The sequence below is a fragment of the Pristiophorus japonicus genome, chromosome 8 (assembly GCF_044704955.1).
Source record: "Pristiophorus japonicus isolate sPriJap1 chromosome 8, sPriJap1.hap1, whole genome shotgun sequence".
NCBI lineage: Eukaryota > Metazoa > Chordata > Chondrichthyes > Pristiophoridae > Pristiophorus > Pristiophorus japonicus.
In genome coordinates, this window is record NC_091984.1 from 160,418,802 (window position 1) to 160,442,195 (window position 23,394).

Consider the following 23,394-nt stretch of genomic DNA (forward strand, 5'->3'; position numbering starts at 1 on the left):
CGCGCCCCCTCCCCTCCCCGGTCTTCATACACCCAGGGACCCTCCCCTGGTCTTCATATATCCAGGATCCCCCCCCCCCGCCCCGATACACCCAGGGACCCCCCCTCCCACTCCCCAAGTGTACATGCACACAGTGAACACCCCTCCTCCTCAGTCGCCATACACTCAGGGATCCCCTCGCCTGGTCTCCCATATACCCAGCGACCACCCCTCTCCCCTCCCCGCCCCCAGTCTCCATACATCCAGCAACCACCACCCCGCCCCCCAGTGTCCATACACCCAGCGACCGCCCCTCTCCCGGTCTCTATACACCCAGGGTCCCCCTTGTCCCCGGTCTTCATACACCAAGGAATTTCCCCCTCCCCAATCATTTCCTGCAGTGTTACATTCGTAAGGCAGAGGAGAGTCATGAGGTTAAAAGAGCAATGGTTACAAGTGACTTGGAGTAATGCAACAGCCGGGAGGCTCAATCTTCCTCTCCTGCAAAAGAAAACCCTTTTATATAAACGGTTCTAAATCCAAATGAAACAGTCCACGCTATTAAAAACACAGCCCCCCCCAGCCCTGGGGTCCCACAGATAGATATCCGTTGCCCGGTGCACACTCAGTCTGGCCCGGTAGTCGAAACGGAAGCGTGGATCAGTTCACCTACGGCTCTGGCCTGGTCCTGGGGCGGCGAGTCCTCCCCGTTCTGTCCCTTGGAGGTGGTTTCTGGCGAGATGCTGTGCGGCCCCTCCAGCAGCGTGCAGCCCGGGTGGTTCTTTTTGAAGTGCTGGTTGAGAATGGCCTGGAAGGGGAAGCTCTTGCCGCACACGTGGCAGTGAAAGGGCTTGTTGCCGGTGTGCTTGCGGATGTGGTACTCCAGCTGGTCCTTGCGGGTGTACTTCTTCCCGCAGATGCGGCACACAAAGGGCGTGATGCCCATGTGCAGCCGCATGTGGCGGTCCAGGCTGCCCTTCTGGTTGAAGGACTTGCCACAGTAGAGGCAGGTCAGCCGCGGGTTGTAGCGGTACCAGCGTTCGGCCACCTCTTGGTCCCGCAGGTATTCTTCGTAGCCGCTGACGCCGAAGAGGGGGGCCTCGTCGGTCTGAGAGGGGAACACAAATGTCAAAAATCAAAAACTGCCAGCCATCTGCTTGTGTTAACAGTGCGAGTGAGCTCATTGTCAGCCGTGGCTCAGTGAGCAGCTCACTCGCCTCTGGAGTCAGAAGGCTGTAGGTTCAAGTCCCACTGCAGGGACTGAGCACATAAATCTAGGCTGACACTGCAGTGCAGTGCTGAGGGAGCGCCGCACTGTTGGAGGTGTCATTTTTCAGATGAGATGTTAAACCGAGGCCTGCTCTCTCAGGTGGATGTAAAAGATCCCGTGGCACTACTTCGAAGAAGAGCAGGGGCGTTATCTCCAGTGTCCTGGGCCAATATTTATGGATGCATTTATTTGTACTAACTGGTTTCTCTGATTGGCTCTCCATTATTACTTGACCTATTTCTGATTGGTCTGCTTAGAGAATAAGTCGCACCCTGAAGTTTCTCTGGAATTTGTAAATGGAACCTCCCAGCCCAACTTTGACAATTGTAATATGATCCATTTGGAGTTCAGAAGTCAGAAAGGACACATCCCCCCCGCCAGCCGAAGTTGCTCCTTACCCCAGCACGTGCGTCCCTCCCCCAGCCGAAGTGCATGACCTTACCAGCCCCCCACCCCCCCTAGATGGGCATAGTGTACAGATTGTTAACAAGTTTATTGGGTATGAAGTGTCAGTGTCGTGACTTTTGGATTTCATCCACTCCCAACAATATCCGGTGCGAGTGTAAAGGGAGTTGGAAGAACGTGATTTGTCATCCCCGAGTTCCCTCTCTTTCGCCCCACCCCGCTCCCCAAACCAGTCTCTCTCTAACCACCCCCCACTCCCCCAAAACCAGGTCTCTCTCCCACCTCCACAAATCAGGCTGTCTCTCCCCGCCGCCCCCCACCACCCCCCCACCTCGGCTCTCTCTCTCCATCCCCCAACCAGGCTCTCTCTCCCCCCCTCAACCAGGCTCTCTCTCTCTCTTTCCCTCCCCCAACCAGGCTCTCTCTCCCCCAACCAGGCTCCCTCTCTCTCTTTTTCCTTCCCCCATCAGGCTCTCTCTCTCTCCCTCCCCCAACCAGGCTCTCTCTCTCCCTCCCCCAACCAGGCTCTCTCTCTCTCTTTCCCTCCCCCAACCAAGCTCTCTCTCCCCCAACCAGGCTCGCTCTCTCTCTTTTTCCTTCCCCACCAGTCTCGCTCCCTCCCCCAACCAGGCTCTCTCTCTCTTTCCCTCCCCCAACCAGGCTCTCTCTCCCCCAACCAGGCTCTCTCTCTCTCTTTCCCTCCCCCAACCAGGCACTCTCTCTCTCTTTCCCTCCCCCAACCAGGCTCTCTCTCCCCCAACCAGGCTCTCTCTCTCTCCCCCAACCAGGCTCTCTCTCCCCCAACCAGGCTATCTCTCTCTCCCTCCCTCCCCCAACCAGGCTCTCTCTCCCCCAACCAGGCTCTCTCTCTCTTTCCCTCCCCCAACCAGGCTCTCTCTCCCCCAACCAGGCTCGCTCTCTCTCTTTTTCCTTCCCCCACCAGGCTCTCTCTCTCCCTCCCCCAATAAGGCTCTCTCTCCCCCTTTCCCTCCCCCAACCAGGCTCTCTCTCCTCCAACCAGGCTCTCTCTCTCTCTTTCTCTCCCCCCAACCAGGCTCTCCCTCCCCCAACCAGGCTCTCTCTCTCTCTCCCTCCCCCAACCAGGCTCTCTCTCCCCCAACCAGGCTCTCTCTTTCTCTCTCTCTCCCTCCCCCAACCAGGCTCTCTCTCCCCCAACCAGGCTCTCTCCCCCCCCCCAACCAGGCTCTCTCTCTCCCTCCCCCAACCAGGCTCTCTCTCTCCCTCCCCCAATCAGGCTCTCTCCCCCCCCCCAACCAGGCTCTCTCTCTCCCCCTCCCCCAACCAGGCTCTCTCTCTCCCCCCCACAACCAGGCTCTCTCTCTCTCCCTCTCCCAACCAGGCTCTCTCTCTCCCTCCCCCAACCAGGCTCTCTCTCTCTCTTTCCCTCCCCCAACCAGGCTCTCTCCCACAACCAGGCGCTCTCTCTCTCTCTTTCCCTCCCCCAACCAGGCTCTCTCTCCCCCAACCAGGCTCTCTCTCTCTCTCTCCCCCAACCAGGCTCTCTCTCCCTCCCTCTCCCTCCCCCAACCAGGCCCTCTCTCTCCCTCCCCCAACCAGGCTCTCTCTCTCTCTCTCTCTCCCTCCCCCAACCAGGCTCTCTCTCCCCCAACCAGGCTCTCTCTCCCCATCCCCCAACCAGGCTCTCTCTCTCTCTCCATCCCCCAACCAGGCTCTCTCTCTCTCTTTCCCTCCCCCAACCAAGCTCTCTCTCCCCCAACCAGGCTCGCTCTCTCTCTTTTTCCTTCCCCACCAGTCTCGCTCCCTCCCCCAACCAGGCTCTCTCTCTCTCTTTCCCTCCCCCAACCAGGCCCTCTCTCTCCCTCCCCCAACCAGGCTCTCTCTCTCTCTCCCTCCCCCAACCAGGCTCTCTCTCCCCCAACCAGGCTCTCTCTCCCCCAACCAGGCTCTCTCTCTCCATCCCCCAACCAGGCTCTCTCTCTCTCTCCATCCCCCAACCAGGCTCTCTCTCTCTCTTTCCCTCCCCCAACCAAGCTCTCTCTCCCCCAACCAGGCTCGCTCTCTCTCTTTTTCCTTCCCCACCAGTCTCGCTCCCTCCCCCAACCAGGCTCTCTCTCTCTCTTTCCCTCCCCCAACCAGGCTCTCTCTCCCCCAACCAGGCTCTCTCTCTCTCTCCCAACCAGGCTCTCTCTCTCTCTCTCTCCCCCAACCAGGCTCTCTCTCCCCCAACCAGGCTATCTCTCTCTCCCTCCCTCCCCCAACCAGGCTCTCTCTCCCCCAACCAGGCTCTCTCTCTCTTTCCCTCCCCCAACCAGGCTCTCTCTCCCCCAACCAGGCTCGCTCTCTCTCTCTTTCCCTCCCCCAACCATGCTCTCGCTCCCCCAACCAGGCTCTCTCTCTCTCTTTCCCTCCCACAACCAGGCTCGCTCTCTCTCTTTTTCCTTCCACCATCAGGCTCTCTCTCTCCCTCCCCCAACCAGGCTCTCTCTCTCTCCCTCCCCCAACCACGCTCTCTCCCCCCCCCAACCAGGCTCTCTCTCTCCCTCCCCCAACCAGGCTCTCTCCCCCCCCCAACCAGGCTCTCTCTCTCCCTCCCCCAACCAGGCTCTCTCTCTCCCTCCCCCAACCAGGCTCTCTCTCTCCCTCCCCCAACCAGGCTCTCTCTCTCCCTCCCCCAACCAGGCTCTCTCTCTCCCCCCCACAACCAGGCTCTCTCTCTCTCCCTCCCCCAACCAGGCTCTCTCTCTCCCTCCCCCAACCAGGCTCTCGCTCTCTCTTTCCCTCCCCCAACCAGGCTCTCTCCCACAACCAGGCGCTCTCTCTCTCTCTTTCCCTCCCCCAACCAGGCTCTCTCTCCCCCAACCAGGCTCTCTCTCTCTCTTTCCCTCCCCCAACCAGGCTCTCTCTCCCCCAACCAGGCTCTCTCTCTCTCTTTCCCTCCCACAACCAGGCTCGCTCTCTCTCTTTTTCCTTCCACCATCAGGCTCTCTCTCTCCCTCCCCCAACCAGGCTCTCTCTCTCTCCCTCCCCCAACCACGCTCTCTCCCCCCCCCAACCAGGCTCTCTCTCTCCCTCCCCCAACCAGGCTCTCTCCCCCCCCCAACCAGGCTCTCTCTCTCCCTCCCCCAACCAGGCTCTCTCTCTCCCTCCCCCAACCAGGCTCTCTCTCTCCCTCCCCCAACCAGGCTCTCTCTCTCCCTCCCCCAACCAGGCTCTCTCTCTCCCCCCCACAACCAGGCTCTCTCTCTCTCCCTCCCCCAACCAGGCTCTCTCTCTCCCTCCCCCAACCAGGCTCTCGCTCTCTCTTTCCCTCCCCCAACCAGGCTCTCTCCCACAACCAGGCGCTCTCTCTCTCTCTTTCCCTCCCCCAACCAGGCTCTCTCTCTCTCTTTCCCTCCCCCAACCAGGCTCTCTCTCCCCCAACCAGGCTCTCTCTCTCTCTTTCCCTCCCCCAACCAGGCTCTCTCTCCCCCAACCAGGCTCTCTCTCTCTCTTTCCCTCCCCCAACCAGGCTCTCTCTCCCCCAACCAGGCTCTCTCTCTCTCTTTCCCTCCCCCAACCAGGCTCCATCTCCCCCAACCAGGCTCGCTCTCTCTCTTTTTCCTTCCCCCACCAGGCTCTCTCTCTTTCCCTCCCCCAACCAGGCTCTCTCTCTTTCCCTCCCCCAACCAGGCTCGCTCTCTCTCTCTCTCCCTCCCCCAACCAGGCTCTCTCTCTCCCTCCCCCAACTAGGCTCTCTCTCCCCCAACCAGGCTCTCTCTCTCCCTCCCCCAACCAGGCTCTCTCTCTCCCTCCCCCAACCAGGCTCTCTCTCTCCCTCCCTCAACCAGGCTCTCTCTCCCCACTTCCCCCTCGCAAAACAGGTTCTCTCCCCGCCACCCCCCCAAACCAGGCTCTCTCTCGCCACAGCCCCCCCCAAACCAGGCACTCTTTCCACCCCCCCTCCCTTCCCCCCACCAGGCTCTCTCTGCCGCCCCCCCCAACCAGGCTCTCTCTCGCCCCCCCCAAACCAGGCTCACTCTCGCCCCCCCAAACCAGGCTCTCTTTTCTCTCTCTCCCCCGCCAAACCAGGCTCACTCTCTCACACCCCCCCCAAAACCAGGCTCTCTCTCTCCCCCAACGCCACCCCCCCCCAACCAGGCTCTCTCTCCCACCCCCCCCACCAAAAACTGGGCTCTCTCTCCCCCAACCAGGCTCTCCCTCTCCGCCCCCCCCCAAACCAGGCCATCCCTCTCCGCCCCCCCACCCCCCAACCAGGCTTTCTCTCTTCCTTCCCCCAGCCCCCAAACCAGGCTCTCTCTCTCACCCCCCCCAAACCAGGCTCTCTCTCCCCCCCACAAAACCAGGCTCGCTCTCTCTTCCCCCCACCACCCCCAAAACCAGTCTCTCTCTCTCTCTCCCCCACGCCCCCCAAACCAGGCTCTCTCTCTCTCCCCCACCTCCCCAAACCAGGCTCTCTCTCCCCCACTCCCCCCAAACCAGGCTCTCTCTCTCTTTGCCCCCCCCCAAAACCAGGCTCTCTCTCTCTGCCCCCCCCACAACCAGACTCTCTCTCTCCGCCCCCCCACAACCAGACTCTCTCTCTCTCTCTCCGCCCCCCCCACAACCAGACTCTCTCTCTTCCCCCCCCTCCCCCTCAACCAGGCTCTTTCCCCCCCCCCCCAAACAGGCTCTCTTTCCCCCCATCACCCCTCAACCAGGCTCTCTTCCCTCTCTGCCCCCCCTCTCCAAACCAGGCTCTCTCTCCCCCCAACCAGGCACACACTCTCTTCCCCTCGCCCCCCCCAAAGCCAGGCACACACACTCTCTCCCACCACCCCCAACAAAACCAGGATCTCTCTCTCTCTCTCCCCATGCCCCAATCCAGGCTCTCTCTCTCACCCCCAAATAGGGTCTGTGTCTCTCTCTCTCTGTGCCCCCCCCCCCACCCCGCCGGTTGTCCACCAGCTCTCTCTGCCCGCCGCTCTCCTCGTGGCTCAGGGCCCGGCAGCTCAGCAAGAAATGTGGTGTTTTGGGCCGGTTCCGACGCATGTGCAGAAAAGGGTTAGTGTAAATTGCGCTGGGGGTCGGGCGGCAGAGTCGGAGAGTATTTGTCCTAACTCACTTCTGCGCATGCGCGAGTTACGACAAATAGTCACTGCGAATATTCATCCTTCAATCATAAGAACATAAGAATTAGGAACAGGAGTAGGCCATCTAGCCCCTCGAGCCTGCTCCGCCATTCAACAAGATCATGGCTGATCTGGCCATGGACTCAGCTCTACTTACCCGCCCGCTCCCCGTAACCCTTAATTCCCTTATTGGTTAAAAATCTATCTATCTGTGATTTGAATACATTCAATGAGCTAGCCTCAACTGCTTCCTTGGGCAGAGAATTCCACAGATTCACAACCCTCTGGGAGAAGAAATTCCTTCTCAACTCGGTTTTAAATTGGCTTCCCTGTATTTTGAGGTTGTGCCCCCTAGTTCTAGTCTCCCCGACCAGTGGAAACAACCTCTCTGCCTCTATCTTGTCTATCCCTTTCATTATTTTAAATGTTTCTATAAGACCACCCCTCATCCTTCTGAACTCCAATGAGTAAATACCCAGTTTACTCAATCTATCATCATAAGGTAACCCCCTCATCTCCGGAATCAGCCTCGTGAATTCGTCTCTGTACCCGCTCCAAGGCTAGTATATCCTTCCTTAAGTAAGGTGACCAAAACTCCACGCAGTACTCCAGGTGCGGCCTCACCAATACCCTATACAGTTGCAGCAGGACCTCTCTGCTTTTGTACTCCATCCCTCTCGCAATGAAGGCCAACATTCCATTCGCCTTCCTGATTACCTGCTGCACCTGCAAACTAACTTTTTGGGATTCATGCACAAGGACCCCCAGGTCCCTCTGCACCGCTGCATGTTGTAATTTCTCCCCATTCAAATAATATTCCCTTTTACTGTTATTTTTCCCAAGGTGGATGACCTCACACTTTCCGACATTGAATTCCATCTGCCAAACCTTAGCCCATTCGCTTAACCTATCTAAATCTCTTTGCAGCCTTTCTGTGTCCTCTACACAACCCGCTTTCCCACTAATCTTTGTGTCATCTGCAAATTTTGTTACACTACACTCTGTCCCCTCTTCCAGGTCATCTATGTATATTGTAAACAGTTGTGGTTCCAGCACCGATCCCTGTGGCACACCACTAACCACCGATTTCCAACCCGAAAAGGACCCATTTATCCCGACTCTCTGCTTTCTGTTCGCTAGCCAATTTTCTATCCATGCTAATACATTTCCTCTGACTCTGCGTACCTTTAACTTCTGCAGTAACCTTTTGTGTGGCACCTTATCGAATGCCTTTTGAAAATCTAAATACACCACATCCATCGTTACACCTCTAGCCACCATGCTCGCGATATCCTCAAAGACATAACAAAACAGATTATCTGGTCATTATCACATTGCTGTTTGTGGGAGCTTGCTGACGTTTCCTACATTACAACAGTGACTACACTCCAAAAGTACATCATTGGCTGTAAAGCACTTTGAGACATCCGGTAGACATGAAATGCGCTATATAAATGCAAGTCTTTCTTTCTTTCTTTATAACCGTTAGCTTTTGTCTTAAGTAATCTGTCTTTCAGTTCTATATCGTGTTTCATAACCACGTGACGTCCCAACGCGCATCACAGCCAATGAAGTACTATTTTGTGAAATGTAGTTTAACGGCTCATCCGAAAGACGGCACCTCTGACAGTGCAGCGCTCCCTCAGTATTGCACTGGTTGTGAGCCTAGATTTTTGTACTCAAGTTCCTGGAGTCAGACGTGAACCCACAACCTTCTGGCTCAAAGGCGAGGAGTGCTGCCCACTGAGCCACAGCTGACACGGAAGACTGTGGGCTTAATTCCCACTCCAGAGACTTCAGCACATAACCTAGGCAGACACTTCTGTGCAGTACTGAAGGAGTGCAGCATTGTTGGAGGTGCCGTTTTACAGATGAGATGTTAAACAGAGAATGCACATAAAATATGGCACCAATCGAAGAACATTCATCTCTCAACCAAACTACCAAGACAAAACCCACTTAACTCATCACTTATCCCATTTCCTGTTGGTGGGCCCTTGCTCTGCGTAAATTGGCTGCCCAATTTGCCTAAGGAACAATAGTGACTGCACTTATGAACATATGAAAAAGGACAGTAAAAGATCAACCGGTTCATTCAGCCTGTCCCATCCAGTCATGGTACAGCCTACATGTATCGTCTAACTCCCTCCCCTCATGCTATCTCCTGGAAGAGGCATTAAACAACAATCAAGCCAGCTCCAGGCGACTGCAGTAGCTGGTACACTCGTCATTGCTTCTACTTTTTATAACTCGGGATGTCCTCCACACGCAGGAGCTTGCCCAGTTACTTTCTGAAAGGCCTGTAGCGAATTCAAGCCTCTGCGCATTCTGGAGACCTATTCCAGAGGTCAATGGCTCTCTGAGAAAAGTAGTACCTCTTGGTGACTAACCTAACTCTATATTCTGTACTAATGCCCCCTTGTCCTCCTCAAATAATCTATCCACCCATGCAGAATCCATTCCCTCCATCATTTTAAAGACCTCAATCGCATCCCCTCAAGGTACACGTTTCTCCAGTGCAAACAGCCCCAGTTCCCCAAGCCTGTGCCGATGACAAAAGCCCAGAAACTTGGTATCATGCAGGTGAGCTTTCCCCTGGGCCACGTTAACCTCCACCATGTGAGGATACCAAAACTGGGCACAGTATCCCAGTCGCGGCTGTACCGTGGTCGTGTATAAAGCAAGCGCTGTATTGCTGGCTTTCCATTTAACTGTCCTGGCTGTACACCCTATTTGTCTTCTTTTACCCTTGTGATGGTAATGAAGTGTTCCGAGATGCCCTGACGTCATGAAAGGTGCTATATATCAATGCAAATCATTTCAAAATGTATTATATATAAAAAGAAAGGCTTACAGCTATGAAGCAACTTTCACGACCACAGGACAACCCAAAGGGTGTCACAGCCAATGAAGTACTTTTTGAAGCATGATCACTGTTGTAATGTGGGAAACGCAGCAGCAGTTTGTGCACAGCAAGGTCCCACAAGTAGAAATGTGGTAATGACAAGATAATCTGTTTCAGTGCAGTGTCAAATGAGTTGCACTATGTCAGCCAATGAGTTGCAGGCGGGGTGCGATCCACGGCAGGACTCACAACAGTCTATTTTAAAGCAAAAAGACATCTACTTACTCACTAAACAGTCTATTTAAACAGCGCACCACAGTGAGCAGTTTACAGAGGCTATGTAAAAAGAATCTCTATGAACTACAGCAAACAGAACTCATGTCTGTAGAGGGTACACACTGCAACCACGCTGCACCAGTGGTGAAGGGAGTGAATGTTGAAGGTGGTGGGCCAATCAAGTGGGCTGTTTTGTCCTGGATGGTGTCGAGCTTCTTCAGTGTTGTTAGAGCTGCACTCATCCAGGCAAGTTGAAAGTATTCCATCACACTCCTGACTTGTGCCTTGTAGATGATGGAAAGGCTTTGGGGAGTCAGGAGGTGACACACTCGCCACAATACGCAGCCTCTGACCTGCTCTTGTCGCCACTGTATTTATATGGCTGGTCCAGTTAAGTTTCTGGTCAATGATGATGGTGATGTTGATGATGGTGGGTATTCGGCGATGGTAATGCTGTTAAATTTCAAAAGGAGACTCTCTCCTGTTGGATATAGTCATTGGCTGGCATTTGCGTGGCGCGAATGTTACTTGCCACTGATCAACCCAAGCCTGAATGTGGTCCAGGTCTTGAGAGTCAGCATGGTTTTATGAAAGGGAAGTCGTGTTTGACAAATTTGCTAGAGTTCCTTCAGGATGTAACGAGCAGGGTGGATAAAGGGGAACCAGTAGATGTGGTGTATTTGGATTTCTTTCGGTGCCACATAACAGGATACTGCACAAGTTAAGAGCTCATGGGGTTGGGGATAATATATTAGCATGGATAGAGGATTGGCTAACTAATAGAAAACCGAGAGTCAGGATAAATGGATCATTTTCAAACTGTAACTAGTGGGGTGCCACAGGGATCAGTGCTGGTTCCTCAACTATTTACAATCTATATTAATGACTTGGATGAAGGGACCGAGTGTAATGTAGCCAAGTTTGCTGATGATACAAAGATAGGTGGGAAAGCAAGTTGTGAGGAGAATACAACGTATCTGCAAAGGGATATAGACAGGCGAAGTAAGTGGGCAAAGATTTGGCAGATGGAGTATAATGTGGGAAAATGTGAGGTTAACCATTTTGGTAGGAAAAATAAAAAAGCAAATTATTATTTAAATGGAGACTATAAAATGCTGCAGTAGAGGGCCCTGGGGGTCCTTGTGCATGAAACAAAAAAGTGAGTATGCAGGTACAGCAAGTAATTAGGAAGGCAAATGGAATGCTGGCCTTTATTGCAAGGGGGATAGAGTATAAAAGCAGAGAAGTCCTGCTACAACTGTACAGGGTATTGGTGAGGCCACACCTGGAGCACTGCTTACAGTTTTGGTCTCCGTATTTAACGAAGGATATAGTTGAATTCGACGCAGTTCAGAAAAGGTTCACTAGTTTGATTCCCGAGTTGAAGGGGGCTGTCTTATGAAGAAAGCTTGAACAGGTTGGGCCATTGGAGTTTAGAAGAATGACCTTATTGAAACAAATAAGATTCTGAGGGGGCTTGACAGGGTAAATGCAGAGAGGATGTTTCCCCTCGTGGGGAAATCTAGAACTAGGAGGCATAGTTTCAGAGTAAGTGGTTATCCACTTAAACCGGAGATTAGGAGGAATTTCTTCTCTCAGAGGATTGTGAACCTTTGAAATTGAGCTCTTTTGTCCATGGTTGGACCAAGGCTGTAATGAGGTCTGGAGCCGAGTGGTCCTGGCATCGGTGAGCAGGTTATTGGTGAGTAAGTGCCGTTTGATAGAACTGTTGAAGACACCTTCCATCACTTTGCTGATGATTGAGAGTAGACTGATGGGGTGGTAATTGGCCGGATTGGATTTGTCCTGCTTTTTGTGGACAGGACATACCTGGGCAGTTTTACACATTGTCGGATAGATGCCAGTGTCGTAGCTGTACTGGAACAGCTTGGCTTGAGGCACGGCTAGTTCTGGAACACAAGTCTTCAGCACAATAGCTGGATTGTTGTTGGGCCCATAGCCTTTGCTGTATCCGGTGCGCTCAGCTATATCTTGATATCATGTGGGGTAAATCGAATTGGCTGAAGGCTGGTTTCTGTGATGGTGGGGACCTCAGGAGGAGGCCAAGATGGATCATCCACTCGACACTTCTGGCTGAAGATGGTTGCAAACGCGCTGGGCTGCCATCATTGAGGATGTCAATGTTCATGGAGCCTCTTCCTCCAGTTGTTCAACTGTCCACCACCATTCATGACTGGATGTAACAAGACTACAGAGCTTTGATCTGATCCGTTGGTTGTGGGGTCGCTTAAGGTAGGTCACTGAGGCTTTCTATTCAAAGAAAGACAGCTTCATTTCATTTCCTCTTGCCAGAGAGAAGCAGCTGGAGTGAGCACGAGGGTTTGCAAGGATTGACTGCAGGCACATTGCTTTGCCGGCACCACATGTCAACTCTGCCATGGATCGGAACCAAAAGGCATTCCACTCCCTCAACATGCAGCTGGTGTGCGACCATAGGCAGTGCATCATGCGTGCCAATGCCAGGTATCCTGGCAGCAGTCACGATGTCTTCATTCTGCAGTCCTCTGTGGCTACAGGGCAACAAGGGCCATCCACTGAGGACATGGCTCACTGCTCCGGCCCACAACCCATGCACATGTACGCAGCAGGCGGACAATGAGAGTCATGCTGCCACACGGAACGTGATCAAGCAGACCATTGGCGTGCTGAAACAACGATTCCACTGCCTGGACTGCTCTGGAGGAGCCCTGTAGTACTCGGCTGAGCAGGTCTCAAGATTTGTGGTGGTACGTTGCACAACCGTGCCATCATGAGGGAACAGCTCTTGCCACCGCCCATCAGGCGAGAAGCTGAGGAACAAGAGGAGGAGGAGGAGAAGGAAGGGAGGTTGCAACCTAGAAAGCTCCTTTCTGTCCTGGCTGAACAAATAATTCGAGAGATACCAGTAACCTCAACCCCAATTCCCTATTCATCAACAGTACTACACTCCTTGCCTTCCACCTGGCACTGACTATCACATTATCCTATTGTCCACAATGCAAAAATAAAAGCCAACGCAAAATATACATTCCAATCCAAATCTATAAATTAAATCATACCATATTGCACACAAAAATAAACAAATCAACCTTGTGCATTCCCTTAGTGCCCATCTTCTGTGTGCGCTTTTACCTCTCCTAGTGCTCCTACGAGGCACTACCCCAGTGGCTGCAGCATGGCTGGTGGAAGGCTGCTGATATTGAGTTGAGGAGACTGCAGATGGCCTTGGAGGGCTACCTCGAGCAGCTCTGGGCCTGGAAGGCCCGGCTGCGGACTGCACCACCTCGGCCTGGGCTGGGGCAGTCTGGGCTGGCTGGCTGACAGGCAACAGCAAGAGCACTGGTGGAGTGGCAGGGGTGGGAGCAGGAGTCATCCTGAGAGAGGACAGCATGTCCGTGCTCCATGTGCCACTGACACCAATGTTCTCACTACATTGTCTTGGTCGTGTGTGTGGCCTGTTTATTTCAATGCGCGGTCCCTTTAAATTTCTGCACATGCGCGGTATTTCAAAGGGAAAGGTTTGCAAGATTACTGTGCAGCCGTGCAAGCCCGCAGCTTAGAGAAAATGCTGACTGCCACTCTCCCGAGGCGGTGCCTCTGCAATCCTAGTAATCTGTTGGAGGACAGATTGCTGGACTGCTGTGACACCCTGCAAGCCCCTTTGAACACTGGAATCTGCAGCCATGATGGCAGCAGTCTGAGCTTGCATGGCGTTGGGTGGCTGCTGCTTGTGCTGCAATGGAAGCCGAGACATCGGCCATCAGACGCTGCATCATGGCTGGGTCCACAAGGGCCCTAATGGAGTGGGCCACCATTCCGTGCTGGAAAGGATGGGCTCCAAGCTCTGCACAAAGCCCTGTGCCAAGCTGGTGCCTGACTCCTCCGTGCTCCTTGACATTGAGCGCAGCCTTTCTGGCAGGCTTCCCAATGCACCAAGCATTTCATTGTACATACCCATCAGCCTTCCTTTAAGAACATTAGAAATAGGAGCAGGAGTAGGTCATTTGGCCCCTCGAGCCTGCTCCGCCATTCAATAAGATCATGGCTGATCTGATTTTGGGCTCGGCTCCACTTCCCTGCCCACTCCCCATAACCCCAGCCTCCCTTATCGTTCAAAAACCTGTCTCTCTCCATTTTAAATATATTCAGTGACCTAGCCGTCACAGCTCTCTGGGGCAGAGAACTCCACAGATTTATGACCCTCAGAAGAAATTCCTCCTTATCTCAGTTCTAAATGGGTGACCCCTTATTCTGAAACTATGCCCCCTAGTTCTAGATTCTCCCACGAGGGGAAACATCCTCTCTGCATCTACCGTGTCGAGCTCCCTCCATATCTTCTTCTGTAGCCTGACCCATCAAAGTCCTCAACTGAGTCCTCTACAGTGCGACCTGACCCTCTGGTGATCTGGCACCTGTGCTATCCTGGCCCCCTGCTCTGGCTGAAGCGCACTCATGCCTGGTATCTCACCACGTGCAGAACCCGACTCTATGCTATTCTCTAAATTACACGCTGTGTCAGTATCTGAGCTGGAGAGCTGCGACTGTGAAATCAAGTGACGGTGTGTCTTAATCTTCACTCTCTCCTTGCCCTGCCACCACTACCTGGGCAGGTTGCAGCTCTCGGGTATCTGAAACGAAAAAGGGACAAGGGTTGGGTTGTGGTGAGGAGAGAGGAGAGGAGAAAGTAAGTAAATGTGTGCTTACACCCTCTGCAGCTTGTAAGTAAGAAAAGATTGTGGGATGAGGGAGAGTGGGATGTGGGAAGGAGGATTAGATATGAGGATACCGTCCTCCTCAATGGCTTCAACCCTGCCGGTGGCCACGGCCTCAGCAATGGTCCTTCCCATAATGGCCAGCACTGTCTCCCCCATGAGGGTTAGAACATGCAGGAGCACCTCTCCCCTTCAGTTAGTTGCTGCTGCCTCCGGTTGTGCGCCACCTTCTCCTGCAAGAAAGAGGGAAGTGTGTTACTGAGTGTCGTGCAATGTGTTTGGGTGATGTGGCTGTCATGGTTGAATAGCTGCTAGTGTGTGCAATCTGTGAGATGTGGGTTTGAGGCTTGCAACAGTGCTAAGTGAGAGAGATTCAGGTGAAGAATGTTAGGTTTGAGTCCTGATTAATGGAGATTGTTGGTAGGTGAATGATGGGGGTGTGGTGAATTGAGCAGTGGTTGAGGTTTGTGGTGCAATTGGCAGGATATGACATTTGAAGATGCATTCACTGACCTTGACCACTCGAGTGAGATTAAACTTCTTCAGGCACTGTACCCAGGTCTTTGGGGCAACACTCCTGACATTGACCTCTGCCACTATCTCATCGTGTGTCTGGGGGCGCCTCCTGTCTCCCTGAGGATATAGAACATCTCTTCTCCTTTCCACTTCCTCCACCAAGAACGCCAGTGCAACATCTGAAAACCTGGGTGCCTGCTCTCCCTTATGGTCAGCCATTCTTCACTCTTTCCCGGGTCAGATTCAATGGTAGAACGACTCACTGCAGCTGCTTCAGCCAGAATGCACTTTCCCCTTTAAGAGGTGCAGGCTAGCTTTAAGTAGTGCAAGTTAGTAACAATGGGCCCAAGTTTCCACAAGAAAAAAAACGGGCGCCCGTTTTTCGCGCCTAAAACGGCGCCTAAAAAAATCCTCGGTAGTCTGCACCTACTTACAGGTCCTCTGGCCCTTGGCGCAGTCAGCACGAGCTGTGGGGGGGCGGAGCCAGGTCCCGGCGCTGAAAACAGTGCCGGGACCTCTGCACATGCGCGCTACAGTCGGCACGCAAGTGCAGTAGCTCCAGGCGCCGAATTGGGTGGGAGGGGCCCGAAGCACGCAGCCCCTAGCCCTGGCCCAATGGCCTCACTGGGGCTCCTCCCACGGCCAGCTCCTGCTCCCCGCCTGACCAGACCCGACACTCGCTCCCCCCCCCACCGACCTGACCCCCGCTCCCCCGCCCCGAGACCCGCTCCCCCCCCGCCCCGAGACCCGAGACCCGCTCCCCCCCCGCCCCGAGACCCGACACCCGCTTCCCCCCCCGCCCCGAGACCCGACACCCGCTCCCCCCCCCCCGCACCTACCCGAGACCCGACACCCGCTTCCTCCCCCCACTGACTGACCCGACCCACGCTCCTGTTCCCCGACGCCCGCCCTCCCTCCCCCCTCTCTCTCTCCCCCTCCCGCTCAGTGGCACGAACGGCTGCAGAATTCTCCCTGGCTGAAGCACTTTCACACAGGTAGGAAGATGGTTTATTTAATCTTTTCGTGGCTTATAAATGTTTATTCAGGTTGGATTTATTTGTATAATATTTGTAGAAGCATAAATAAGGATTTATTGTCGAATTTAATGAGTTCCCTTCCCCCCCCCCATCCTCGTTCTGGATGCCTAATTTGTAACCTGCGTCTGATTTTTTAATATGTAGAACAGGTTTTTTCAGTTCTACAAAAATCTTCACTGGCTCCATTCTACTTTAGTTTGCAGTACATTTTCACTGTGGAAACTTTCAAATCAGGCGTCAGTGGCCGGACACGCCCCCTTTTGAAGAAAAAATTCTGTTCTAAACTAGAACTGTTCTACCTGACTAGAACTGCAGAAAAACAAATGTGGAGAATTGCGATTTCTAAAATAGTCCGTTCTCCACCAGTGCTCCTAAAAATCAGGCGCGAATCATGTGGAAACTTGGGCCCTATATTTGGCCCCTGCTGATGCCTGCAGCCAATAAATAGCGGGGGAGAGCGCTGGCTGCACGCAGAAATCATTATAATAAGCAGGCAGCAAAAGGTTGCAGACTGCATTCCACTTATGGACGCGGGTTAATCGCATATTGCGATCTCTGTGCCCGTTTTTGGAGGCTATCTAGTTTAACCCCCAAGATCCATCTATCTTTCATTCTTTCTTTCTTTCACTGATCTTCACATCCCTCATGCCAGGGGTGCCACTCTATCTGCTACCAGTGTTAATCCTGGCCCCGCTGCAGTGCTCAGAACCCAGGGAGTTATTTGTAATCTATTTTGGTTACATTAGGTTCTCATCAAAAAACCTTTGCATACAAAGAACGAAAAGAAAGACTTGCAGTTATATAACACCTTTCTCGACCATAAGACGTCCCAACGCGCTTCACAGCCAATGAAGCACTTCTGAAATGTAGTCACTCTGGTAATTTAGGAAACGCAGCAGCCATTTATGTGTAAGTGTGTGAGAGCAGCTGAAAGCTTGAGCATTGTATCGAGAACAGTAAGCAATAGTGCAGTGCCACAAACACTACGGTCGGTGCCTTGTGCTACCTGCAGGCGGTTGTACAGTCAGCTCCATTCTAACTTCAATGACTTCAAGGGTAGTTCACAGTCACTGAGCAGCCTGGTGCAGCCAGGCAGTACTCTAGTGCTGTTTTGTTCTTGTACACTGGTCGAAACATTGCACAGACACAATATTGGCACCGGTGATATAACCACACCACCAGAGTGACAATGAAAGGGAACAGAATAAGTTCCTGCTGGATTCGAATATACTCGGGAATTGGGTAGACAGGGAGCAGATGAAATTCACTGTCGAGAAATGCAAATTGCTTCACGTGGGGACAGAAAAAAATCCAGGAAGCGAATATTAATAAACTGGAAAAAAAGTAATGTGGATGGAAAATGAAAGTGATCTGGGGGTCCCTGAATGACAATAAATTGAAACAATTGCAACAATGCTCGACGGCAGTGAGCAAAGCAAATCAAATGTTGGGATGTATTACAAGCTCAATATTAAGCTGAAATAGTGAGGCCATCTGTTGGACATCATGAAAGTTAAATGTTTAACAGTCGAACTACTTTGTAGCTTAAAGCAACAGGTTTTCCTGTAAGTGTTGTAAAAGGACTGCACAGTCAGGCTTTCCAGTATAAGCAGGGTGACGTTGAGTCTGAGGAGGGCATTGCTTGTTTTGAGAAATGTAAAGTGCTTGTGTAAGGGAATAAGTTGTTGATGACATCACCAGTGAATGGTTAATGTTTAGTTTTAGGGTAATAAACATGGGAAGTAGATGTCCATTAGATACAGATAGCAATTGGTCAAAGGTGCCAGAAAATGTTACATCAGGAAGTCTCGTGTTAGGGAAATGGTTCTGAGATAAACAATTGCAAACTGTTTACATAGATAGTCTGTTTCCAGAGGATTTAGGATAACGGACAGTTTAGTCAGCCATTTTGACATTTTTCTTTGTTGTAGTCAAAATATGGTGTGTAAAGGAGCATGGTTTGCAACAGTTTGTTAGAGTGTACTCGACAGGTACAGAAACCGGTAGAGTAACTCTCTGTACGCAGTTAAGGCTGATCACCCTTGTACATCAATAAAGTCCGTTCCATATAATCCACTACGAAATCACTTGTTTATTTGAAACGTGTTGTTGTGAACCAGAGGAGAAAGGAGATTGTTTAACATCATCCGGCCACTTTATAAATCATTGGTGTGACCCGTACATACAATACTGGATACAGTTCTGGTCACCACAGTACAAGAGGCATATTGCAGCTATTGAAAGGATACAGAAGACGACAACCGGAATGATTGTGGGGATTGGATTATAAGTATAAATTGGACCTGTTCGCACTGCTAGATCATTTCACTAGATAAAGGGACTAGAGAATGTCGACCATAAGGAGCTGGTCCAGAACAGCAGAACCAAAGGACATGGCCGGAGCGTGAAGGGGGGTAAATTCAAAATGAATCTGCGGATAAATTATTTCAGTGAGTGAGTGGTCAATCTATGGGGCAGGCTCCCTGGTGGAAGCAGTTCATATTGATTCATTCAAATACAAATGCGATTTCTTTCAGAGAAAAACTTTTTGGGATACGGCATATCAGTAATTTGAGAAAGGACATGTGGTAAGTTTAAAAAAAAATTCATTCACAGGATGTGGGCGTTACTGGCAAGGCCAGCATTTATTGCCCACCCTTAATTGCCCTTGAGAAGATGGTGGGGAACCGCCTTCTTGAACCGTTGCAGTCCATGTGGTGAAGGTGCTCCCACAGTGCTGTTAGTGAGGGAGTTCCAGGATTTTGACCTAGCGACGATGAAGGAATGGCGATATATTTCCCAGTCAGGATGGTGTGTAACTTGGAGGGGAACTTGGAGGTGATGGTGTTCCCATATGCCTGCTGCCCTTGTCCTTCTAGGTGGTAGAAGTCGCGGGTTTGGGAGGTGCTGTCGAAGAAGCCTTGGCGAGTTGCTGCAGTGCATCCTGTAGATGGTATGAACTGCAGACACGATGCGTTGGTGGTGGGGGGAGTGAATGATGAAGGCGGTGGATGGGGTGCCGATCAAGTGGGATTAATTATATTGAAAGTGAAGTGCTCAGGAGGAACAGCTGACTTTGGACCTATGGTTTTTCCTCGCCTCAATTGTTGGGAAAATGCTGGAATCCATTATTGAGAAAGTGGTAGTGGGGCACTTAGAAAATCATAATGTGATTTGGCAGAGTCAACATAGTTTTATAAAAGGGAAATCGTGTTTAACAAATTTATGAGAGTTTTTTGAGGATGTAACGAGCAGGGTAGATAAAGGGGAACCAGTGGATGTAATATATTTGGATTTCCAAATGGCATTCGATAAGGAGTCACATAAAAGATCGCTACACAAGATACGGGCTCATTGGGTTAGGGGTAATATGTTAGCATAGATTGAGGATTGGTTAACAGACAGAAAACAGAGTAGGAACGAATTGATCATTTTCGGGTTTGGACGCTGTAAATAGTGGGCTGCTGCAAGGACCATTGCTTGGCCCTCAGCTATTTACAATCTATATCAATGACTTAGATGAAGGGACCGAGTGTAATGTATCCAAGTTTGCTGACAATACAAAGTTAGGTGGGAAAATAAGCTGTGAGGAGGACAAAGCGCCTGCTAAGGGATATAGACAGGTTAAGTGAGTGGGCAGTAAGGTGGCAGATGGAGTACAATGTGACGAAATGCAAGGTTATTCACTTTGGTAGGAAAAATAGAAAACAGAATAGTTTTTAAGTGGCAAGTAACTATTAAATAACTTCTGCCCCTATTTTTTCAGGCGGCAGCTGTTTATGATTCTGCCATGCCCATTTGCAACAGTTAATCACTCCTGCCTTCTGTGGTTGGGAAAATGTTGGGAGTCCATTATTAAAGAAGCAGTCGCAGGACATTTGGAAAAGTAAAATTCGGTCAGGCAGAGTCAGCATGGATTTATGAAGGGGAAGTCATGTTTGACTAATTTGCTGGAATTCTTTGAGAATGTAACGAACAGAGTGGATAAAGGGGAACCAGTGCATGTGGTGTATTTGGACTTTCAGAAGGCATTTGACAAGGTGCCACACAAAAGGTTACTGCTCAAGATAAAAGTTCACGAGGTTGAGGGTAATAGCATGGATAGAGGATTGACTATGTAACAGAAAACAGAGAGTTGGGATAAATGGTTCATTCTCTGGTTGGCAATCAGTAATGAGTGGGGTGCCGCAGGGATCAGTGCTGGGACCCCAACTATTTACAATCTATATTAACGACTTGGAAGAGGGGACTGAGTGTAACGTAGCCAAGTTTGCTGATGATACAAAGATAGGAGGAAGGGCAATATGTGAGGAGGACATAAAGAGGCTGCAGGAGCACATAGGCAGGCTAAGTGAGTGGGCAAGAATTTGGCAGATGGAGTATAATGTTGGAAAGTGTGAGGTCATGCACTTTGGCAGAAAAAAATCAAAGAGCAAGTTATTATTTAAATGGAGAAAGATTGCAAAGTGCTTCAGTACAGCGGGACCTGGGGGTATTTGTGCATGAAACACAAAAGGATAGTATGCAGATACAGCAAGTGATCAGGAAGGCCAATGGAATCTTGGCCTTTATTGCAAAGGGGATGGAGTATAAAAGCAGGGAAGTCTTGCAACAGTTATACAGGGTATTGGTGAGGCCACACCTGGAATACTGCGTGCAGTTTTGGTTTCCATATTTATGAAAGGATATACTTGCTTTGGAGGCAGTTTAGAGTAAGGTTCACTAGGTTGATCCCGGGGATGAGTGGGTTGATTTATGAGGAAAGGTTGAGTAGGTTGGGCCTCTACTCATTGGAATTCAGAAGAATGAGAGGTGATCTTATCGAAACATAGAAAAAAACATAGAAACATAGAAAATAGGTGCAGGAGTAGGTCATTCGGCCCTTCGAGCCTGCACCGCCATTCAATGAGTTCATGGCTGAACATGCAACTTCAGTACCCCATTCCTGCTTTCTCGCCATACCCCTTGATCCCCCTAGTAGTAAGGACTTCATCTAACTCCTTTTTGAATATACTTAGTGAATTGGCCTCAACAACTTTCTGTGGTAGAGAATTCCACAGGTTCACCACTCTCTGGGTGAAGAAGTTTCTCCTCATCTCGGTCCTAAATGGCTTACCCCTTATCCTTAGACTGTGTCCCCTGGTTCTGGACTTCCCCAACATTGGGAACATTCTTCCTGCATCTAACCTGTCTAAACCCATCAGAATTTTAAATGTTTCTATGAGGTCCCCTCTCATTCTTCTGAACTCCAGTGAATACAAGCCCAGTTGATCCAGTCTTTCTCGATAGGTCAGTCCCGCCATCCCGGGAATCAGTCTGGTGAACCTTCGCTGCACTCCCTCAATAGCAAGAATGTCCTTCCTCAGGTTAGGAGACCAAAACTGTACACAATACTCCAGGTGTGGCCTCACCAAGGCCCTGTACAACTGTAGCAACACCTCCCTGCCCCTGTACTCAAATCCCCTCGTTATGAAGGCCAACATGCCATTTGCTTTCTTAACCGCTTGCTGTACCTGCATGCCACCCAGGTCTCGCTGCACCTCCCCTTCTCTCAATCTGTCACCATTCAGATAATAGTCTGTCTCTCTGTTTTTACCACCAAAGTGGATAACCTCACATTTATCCACATCATACTCGTATAAGATTATGAGGGGGCTTGACAAGGTGGGTCCAGAGAGGATGTTTCCACTGGTGGGGAAGACTAGAACTAGAGGGCATGATCTTAGAATAAGGGGCCGCCCATTTAGAACTGAGATGGGGAGAAATTTCTTCTCTCAGAGGGTTGTGAATCTGTGGAATTCGCTGCCTCAGAGAGCTGTGGAAGCTGGGACATTAAATAAATTTAAGACAGAAATAGACAGTTTCTTAAATGATAAGGGAATAAGGGGTTATGGAGAGCGGGCGGGGAAGTGGAGCCGAGTCCATGATCAGATCAGCCATGATCGTATTGAATGGCGGAGCAGGCTCGAGGGGCCTTATGGTCAACTCCTGCTCCTATTTCTTATGTTCTGCTTTCCGCCCTCTCACAGACCGTCCCTTTTGTTCTTTCCTCTCCTCCCCCCCTTTCCCTGCCTCTGCACCTGTTTAAAACCTGTTGCATCTCTAACTTTTCCAGTTCTGACGAAGGGTCTCAGATTGGAAATGGTAACTTGGTTTCTTTCACCACGGATGCTGCCTGGCCTGCTGAATATTTCCAGCGTTTTATGTTTTTGTATTAAATGTTGGTGTTCAGAGAGATTGAGGTGTCCTCGTACAGAAAACAGAGAGAGTTAGCACACAGGTACAGCAAGCTAGGAAGGCAAATGGCATGTTGGCCCTTATTGCATTCGGCTTGGAGCTGTACAGGGCTTTGGTGAGACCACACCTGGAGCACTGTGCACAGTTTTGGTCTTATCTGAGAAAGGGCATACATGCCTTAGAGGATGTGCAACAAAGGTTAATTAGATTGATGCCTGGGGTGAGAGGGTTGGCCTATGTTAGAGATTGAGCCTGTACACTCTGGGGTTTAGAAGAATGAGAGGTGATCTCATTGAAACATGTAAGATTCTGAGAGGGCATGACAGGATAGTTGCTGAGAGGTTGTTTCCCCCTGGCTGGAGAGTCTAGAACTAGGGGGCATAGTCTCAGGATAAGGGGTTGGCCATTTAAGACTGAGTTGAGGAGGGTTGTGAATCTTTGGAATTCTTTACCCGAAAGGGCTGTGCGTACTGAGTCGTTGCGTACATTCAAGGCTGAGATAGATCTTTGGACTCTGGGGAATCAAGGGAAATGGGGATCGGGCAGGAAAGTGGAGTTGAGGTCGAAGATTACATAGGCTATAGAAACACACAAATTTTCAGCACAGAACGAGGCCATTTTGGCCCATTGTGTCCGTGTCGGCCGACAAAGAGCTCTTGGTTAACAGCCCTAAAGGTTACATATAAACCTTTGAACAGTGACGGAAAGGCAAAGAGCACCTAGCCCAACCAGTCTGCCTCACACAACTGCGACACCCCTTATACTGAAACATTATACACGGCACAGAAACAGGCCATTCGGCCCAACCAGTCCATGTCAGCATTTATGCTCCACTCGAGCCTCCTCCCGTCTTTCCTCATCTAAATCTATCAGCATAATCCTCTATTCCCTTCTCCTACATAAGAAATAGGAACAGGAGTAGGCCATACGGCCCCTTGAGCCTGCTGCGCCATTCAATACGATCATGGCTGATTGGATCATGGACTCAGCTCCACTTCCCCGCCCGCTCCCCATAATCCCTTATCGT

General features: G+C 51.1%; 1 protein-coding gene across 1 annotated transcript in view; it reads right to left on the reverse strand.

The window, feature by feature from the left end:
• Window positions 1-317: 317 nt before the first annotated feature.
• The window catches only part of zbtb37 (zinc finger and BTB domain containing 37), a 146,739-nt gene continuing 123,662 nt past the window's right edge, over window positions 318-23,394 (reverse strand). Inside the window, exon 5 of the mRNA XM_070886255.1 lies at window positions 318-1,087. Coding sequence (XP_070742356.1) covers window positions 605-1,087 — 483 coding nt within the window. The 3' untranslated portion in view covers window positions 318-604. The remainder of the gene's footprint in view (window positions 1,088-23,394) is intronic.